The sequence below is a fragment of the Tarenaya hassleriana genome, unplaced genomic scaffold (genome assembly GCF_000463585.1).
Source record: "Tarenaya hassleriana unplaced genomic scaffold, ASM46358v1 Cleome60, whole genome shotgun sequence".
NCBI lineage: Eukaryota > Viridiplantae > Streptophyta > Magnoliopsida > Brassicales > Cleomaceae > Tarenaya > Tarenaya hassleriana.
In genome coordinates, this window is record NW_010968506.1 from 98,098 (window position 1) to 105,665 (window position 7,568).

The following is a 7,568-nucleotide window of genomic DNA, read 5'->3' on the forward strand; positions in this document are numbered from 1 at the left end:
GTAGAAATTTGCGGAATGATATCTTTATTCATAATCAGAATAACATATAAATAGATAAGAGTCTTATATTGAGTAAGTAAACTAAATAAAATAATAAATATTTCTAAATATATATATTTTCGGATTTGATAAGATTGATATATCTCGTAGTATTCTTCAAGATCCGATATATCTCAACAGATTGGGTGTGGCTACATCTAAGACAGGAGCGCTTTCCAAACTATTGAAAAATAAAATGCGGAAACTAAAAAGAGAGAAAAGAAGAGAAAAATAAAACAAAGAACACTTTTATTACTACCTCTTCTTCTTGTTATTTTACAATGAGAATAACTCATCTATTTATAAGAAACAACTATAAAATTATTAAAGAAAGAAATTTACAAAGAAATAATATATGATGGAAACAAATAAATTAAGAGATAATTGACACAATTATCATTATTTGTTAATTGATTTTGTGACTTTAATTTCTCTCAATCATCTTCATAATCATTTCCAATCAATTTCAATCTTCTTAAATATATATTTGTTTCCTCATTTCAACATTCCCCCTCAAGATTGACTTAGAGATAATGCAAAAAGTCAATCTTGAAGAAAATACCTGAAATAATTCAAAAACTCGATGAGTAATTCATTGTTAATAAAATGATCCATAGATACCAATCTGGTTCTTGAGAGTTTTGATCCATCTTCAAATCAGTTCGCTTGATCATGGAATTCTACCTTTATCTCCTTTTGTCATAGCACTTCGCTTGATCTTGGAGCTTTTTGTGGCTTTGATTTCTTTTGTCATAGCACCTCGTTTGATTCTGGATTTTGCTTCACTTCAAACCACTTGGATATATGAATATTAAGAACTCAAAAATAAAGAGAGTAGAAAATAAAAACTAAGAAAATATATAGATCAGATCGTAATTAGGCTCTGATACCATATTGAAAAATAAAATGCGGAAACTAAAAAGAGAGAAAAGAAGAGAAAAATAAAATAAAGAACACTTTTATTACTACATCTCTTCTTCTTGTTATTTTACAATGAGAATAACTCATCTATTTATAAGAAACAACTATAAAATAATTAAAGAAAGAAATTTACAAAGAAATAATATATGATGAAAACAAATAAATTAAGAGATAATTGACACAATTATCATTAATTGTTAATTGATTTTTTGACTTTAATTTCTCTCAATCATCCTCATAATTATTTCCAATCAATTTCAATCTTCTTAAATATATATTTGTTTCCTCATTTCAACATCCGACGCAAAGAACCTCTATGAGAACGAGAAAGAACCCCTGTTGAATGTCCTCCAAGACGTAGAGAAGGCAGGAACCACGTCCTAATTGAAGAAGATGATGAGGACGATGATCTCTATCGAGAACAACCACGTCGTGCAAGACAACACGGTAACGATATGAAATTAAAATTACCTACATTTGCTGGTCGTGTTAACCCGGATGCCTATCTCGATTGGGAGAGGTGAATGGATAATAGTTTAGAGTGTTATGAGTATTCGGAGCACAAGATGGTGCAATATGTCGCGGGACAACTCACCGACAATGCACTAGCATGGTGGGATCGTGAAGTAGCGGAAAGGAGGAGAGCACGATACGAACCAATTTCTACATGGCGTGAGATGAAATTTATGATGAGAAAAATGTATGTTCCACCTCATTTTCATCGAGAGTTACAGAAGAAATATCGTACTCTATTGCAAGGATCTAGGTCAGTTGAAGATTACTTCGAAGAATTTGAATATCTTCGGAACCGATTGGAATTGGACGAAAGCGAGGAAGTAGTGATGGCACAATTTGTTAATGGACTGCAAGAACGAATTTCTCGCAAGGTAGAAAGATTAGTTTACGATGAGTTGCAAGAACTACTTCATATGGCAATACAAATTGAGCAACAAATCAACAAGAAGCAAACTCGAGTAAACCAAGCTCGAATGACCGCACCGAATCCTACAACACACCGAACCGAGTACAAGGGCGTTTCCACCGATGTGAATCGACCAAGTCTGAACGAAATTCATGTTAAATACAAGGGAAAATTCGTGGCTACTTATAAGGAGGATGCAAAGGTAAGTAAATCGAACACTACTAACCTTCGAACTCGAGAGATTGTTTGCTACAAGTGTAGGGGACGCGAAAATTATGCTAAGGATTGCCCGAACAATCGAGTCATGATCCTCACAGATGTGGGAGAGTATGAGTCAATGGATGAGGATGAAGTGGAGAGAGTAGAAGGAGAGATCGAATACCCGGATAGTGGTGAGTTATTGGTCACGAGACGCGTTTTAAGCGCCATGACAAATCCGGAAGAAACCGCACAACGAGAGACCATATTCCACAGTCGTTGTACCGTGAGGAACAAGGTATGTTGTGTAATTATTGATAGCGGTTCTTGTACTAACGTTGCGAGTGCCTACATGGTAAAGAAGCTAGGGCTTGAAATCGAGAAGCATCCTCATCCGTACAAATTACAATGGCTTAACAACCAAGGTGAACTTAAGGTAAACGAGAGAGTCAAACTTTCGTTTAGCATTGGAAGATACGAAGATGAAGTATTATGTGATGTGGTTCCAATGCAAGTCGGACACATTCTTCTTGGACGACCTTGGCAATTCGACCGAGAGGTGAAACATGATGGTAGGACTAACCATTATTTATTCATATATAACAAACGTAAGATATCGTTGGCTCTCCTTAGTCCATCGCAGGTTCATGAGATGCAAGTGAAGTTGTCAAAGGAAGGCGACTACAAAAAGACAATTTTTTATGTAAAAACCGAGTACGGTAAGTAAAGCGTTAGTCAATGATCACTTGGTTTTACTAATGTTGTTCAAAGATGCTTTGAGTACAGGCTCGAAACAGATTGTACATCCTCCGGAGATCACAAGACTCTTGGAATGTTTCCAAGACATTTTCCCCGAGGGATCGAGCATCAAATTGATCTCGTATCGGGAGCACCTCTATCGAATCGTCCCGCTTATCGTATGAATCCTGAGGAAACCAAAGAACTCCAAAAGCAGGTACAAGAGTTGTTATATAAGGGTTATATACGTGAAAGGTTAAGTCCTTGTGCAGTGCCGGTTTTGCTCGTACCGAAGAAGGATGGGACGTGACGCATGTGCGTCGATTGCAGAGCGATAAACAACATCACCATCAAGCACTGTCATCCCATTCCACGACTAGATGATATGTTGGATGAGTTGAGTGGAGCAACCATGTTCTCAAAGGTGGATTTAAAGAGTGGTTACCATCAAGTACGTATGCGTGAAGGAGACGAGTGGAAAACCGCATTCAAAACAAAATAAGGGTTGTACGAATGGCTCGTCATGCCAATTCCCCAAGCATGTTCATGAGACTCATGAACCATGTCTTATGTGCTTTCATCCGTAAATTTGTTGTTGTTTATTTTGATGATATTTTGGTTTATAGCAAATGTTTTACCGAACATGTGACACATCTTGAGCTCGTGATGGAGACTCTCCGTCGAGAGAAACTATATTCGAACTTCAAGAAGTGCACATTCTGCACTAATGAAGTTGTTTTTCTAGGATTTGTTGTGAGTTTTCAGGGATTAAGCGTGGACGAAGAAAAGATCAAAGCTATCCGAGAGTGGCCCACACCGACTACCGTTGGCCATGTTCGAAGTTTCTATGGCTTAGCAAGTTTTTATCGTCATTTTGTGGGAGATTTCAGCAGCCTTGCTGCACCCTTCACTTCTATCATAAAAAAGGACAAGTCGTTTGAATGGGGAGAAGCACAAGAAAGGGCATTCAACACCTTGAAGGATAAGCTCACGAGTGCACCCGTCCTAATCCTCCCAGACTTTGAAAAAGTATTCGAACTTGAGTGTGATGCATCTGGAATTGGCATAGGGGCTGTGCTTATGCAAGAGAAGCGTCCCGTGGCGTTCTTTAGTGAGAAACAGAATGGAGCCACCCTTAATTATCCGACCTATGACAAGGAATTATACTCATTGGTTCGAGCGCTCCAAACATGGCAACACTATTTGTTGGCCCGTGAATTCATCATCCATACCGACCACAAGACATTGAAACATCTCAAGGGTCAATCAACACTCAATAGGAGGCATGCTAAATGGCTAGAATACATCGAGACGTTTCCGTACGTGATTAAATACAAGAAGGACAAAGACAATGTGGTGGCCGATGCATTGTTAAGGCGACATGCCTTGATTTCGATCATGGAGGCAAAAATGCTCGGCTTTGAGCTCATTAAGGAGTTGTACCGTGATGATTCAGAGATTGGGGATATCTATAAGGAGTGCACTAAGGGATCTCACAAACAATTCTACAAGGAGGACGATTATCTCTTTCGGGAATGACGACTATGCATTCCAAAATGTTCGATGCGGGAACTCATTCTACAAGAGGCTCATGGAGGAGCTCTCATGGGAAATTTTGGCGTCGAGAAGACACTTGTGATGGTCAAGAAACACTTCTTTTGGCCATATCTCAAACGGGATGTCGAAAGAGTTGTCGCTCAATGCATTATATGTCATCAAGCAAAATCTAAGACACACTCGCACGGTTTGTATCTTCCTCTTCCAATTCCTTTTGTCCTTGGACTGATTTATCTTTGGACTTTGTTCTTGGATTTCCAAAAATCCAGAACAAAGATTCTATTTTTGTTGTTGTGGATAGGTTCTCAAAGATGGCACACTTCATTCCATGCACAAAGGCGAATGATGCTTCACACATCGCTGAATTGTTCTTCAAGGAAGTATTTCGCTTGCATGGGCTGACAAGAAGCATCGTGTCTGATCGAGACTCAAAATTTTTGAGCTATTTTTGGAAGACATTATGGAGAAAGCTTGGGACAAAGCTCGTTTTCTCAACAACTTGTCATCCGCAAACCGATGGCCAAACCGAAGTCGTAAATCGAACATTGGCTGCATTACTCCGAGCAACAATGGGAAACAACCTCAAGAATTGGTTAGAGTGTCTACCACACGTTGAGTTTTCATACAACCGAGCGACGCATTCCGCCTCAAAGCATTCGCCTTTTGAAGTTGTCTATGGTTTCAACCCATTGACACCACTAGATATGTCACCAATTCCGAACCAAGACATGATCAGCCTTGAAGGGGAGAAGAAAGCCGAGGCTATCAAAAAGCTACATGAAAAAGTTCGTGACAACATTGCAAGAAAAACCGAGCAATACACGCGACAAGCCAACAAGGGACGTAAGAAGGTGTCATTTGAAGTCGGAGATTGGGCGTTGCTGCATCTTAGACCAGAAAGATTTCCAAAAACGAGGAGTTCAAAGCTATCTACGAGAGGAGACGGACCATTCCGCATCTTAGAGAAGATCAACGACAATGCCTACCGCCTGGAATTACCGGGTAAGTATAATGTCTCTTCGTCTTTCAATGTAGCTGACCTACTTCCGTTTGATGCAAGAGATTCTGTTTTGAGGGCAAAACATTTGAAAGGGGGAGGCAATCAAGACATGGACGATGACGAACAAAACCCGAACAAGAAGCAAGACGATGCCATAGACACTATAGGAGGAGAAGAAGTGGACACCGAGCTTACCATGCCAACCATTCCCATACCTTCACTCACAAGAAAAAGGACTCGAGGCCTACGTTCAAAGATCAATGCATATGTCGAAGAATGGCTGACCAAAACATCCGACAAGGGGCTATACAATGCAAAGGACACGATAGCGGCAACAAGCACAAAACATCGCAATGTCTTGGAGTTTATGTTGTCCAACACTTAAGATTTCGTGGACTAACACCTAGGCTACCAAAGAGATATTTGAAGATTGTATTCTCAATATATGGGCTGAAAATCCAAGCCCAAAGAGCCCAAAAATATTCTACACAAGTCCAAGAAGATACCAACCCATTATAAAGGATATGGTGCCACCTTTGAACCAAATTTTGGCCCACCTTTATCAAGCACGAATTGGGGAAGTTTTCTACATTATTTCAACCTCATGAAGACCTTCTTTAAGCCTCCTAGCCATTGCAAGACGTTGGCCTTCCACTTCCACCAACTCTCCACTTGTTCCTTACTTTATGGTGTCTTGTTTTCCATTAACTCTCTTTAATGTTTTGTTAGCTCCTCCTTATGCACGAATTATCTAGGCTTTCTTCTGTGTTTCAAGCCTATTTAAAGGCCTTTGTATATCAAGAATGAGCAGACTTTGAATTGATAAAAATCGATTTTCATATTTGCGTCTTCTTCTTGGTGTGTCCGAGAGTATCGCCTTCTGCGCATGTGTGTGTGTCACCCTTGTGCAAGGTCAAAACGTGGTAGATTCAAGGTTGGTTAAGCTCCTTTGAATCCTCTTTCATACCCCTACCTTCCATCAAAAATTGGGAATCTTCCAAGTGCCCTTTGGCCTGGAACTTCCCTTCCATCTATCACCTAAATCGAGTGCTTTCGAGTGCTCTGTTTTAGTCCGACTTGTAGGTTGATTTTGAAGGACTCTGAGTGCCCTTTGTCCTGGATATACTTTTGAAATCTAACCATAGGAATATCTTAATGAGTCTGTCCCCTGGTTTCTATCTTGTTGTATTCGTTGTCCAAAAGACAACATAAGACACGCACATACAACCCGCATTTCACCGAAGGAAACGAGCAAGACTTCCTTGGCTCCATGCGTGTATCAGGTTCTCTCGGGCAAATAGTGCTGAGACCATGAATTGTTGAAGATTCCATGGTCGGAATGTGCTCGCCGCGATTTGCATCCAGAAAGTTCGGGCTTTGGTGATCGTGATCTTCGGTATCGCAGCGGTGGTACTCATTTGGACACCCAGAATCTTAGCAAGTTGTTCCATCTTGAGATAGAATTGTCGCCCCTCTAGTCAGAATCCAAAGCAACCATCTCTAGGGTTGCTGTTCTTCGGGATGAAGTAGTTGAATGTGCAGGCAAATTCCGTCGTCAACGTTCGATATGTCCGAGGGGTTGCACGAAATAGACGGCCCCATCTTGCGAATTGAAAGATCCCTTGGATAGACTCGTAGAATTGTCTCGGTCTGATGTTGTGATGCACAAACTTTGAAGCTTTGATTCCTCTGTTCTGGACTCGGTTTAGGGCGAGAGCTTCCTCGTCGGATCTAGGTTGAAACGGAGTTGGTTCTGCAAAAGGTAAGTCAACATTGATGGGGGCCGCATCTACGAGACTTGAAAAATGTGTGCTTTGTGGTTTGAAGTCTTGCAAGGGTTGTATGTTGTCTGAAATGTACTTTCGTGATTTGCCCCAACGACAGCCGGAATCCATTTGAAACACATAAAAATGATCAAAAATTGGTCAGAGAAAACGAGCGGGTCGCCTGAAATCATGGGCGACCGCTCGTTTTGCCAAAGTATGAAGAAGTGTTCCGGGCGACCGTTTGGGAGGTCGCTCATTTGTGCACCGTTTTGTTGGGATTCCTGGGATCTCATAAGCGAATCCTATTCCTAAGAGATCAGTTCTAGGGTTTGCGCAGCGGATGTAAAACCAAAATTTTGATATAACCCTAAAACCTATAATGCATGATCTTGTAGAAACGATAGAACGCTTACCTCAATCGATCCGG

General features: G+C 40.5%; 1 protein-coding gene across 1 annotated transcript; it reads left to right on the forward strand.

Annotated features, from left to right (window-relative positions):
- Window positions 1-1,526: 1,526 nt before the first annotated feature.
- On the forward strand, window positions 1,527-4,357 carry LOC109116067. Its single transcript, XM_019200837.1, has 2 exons — window positions 1,527-2,378; window positions 3,584-4,357. Exons 1-2 carry the CDS (start codon window positions 1,527-1,529, stop codon window positions 4,355-4,357), a joined length of 1,626 nt encoding a protein of 541 aa, XP_019056382.1.
- The last annotated feature ends 3,211 nt before the right edge of the window (window positions 4,358-7,568 follow it).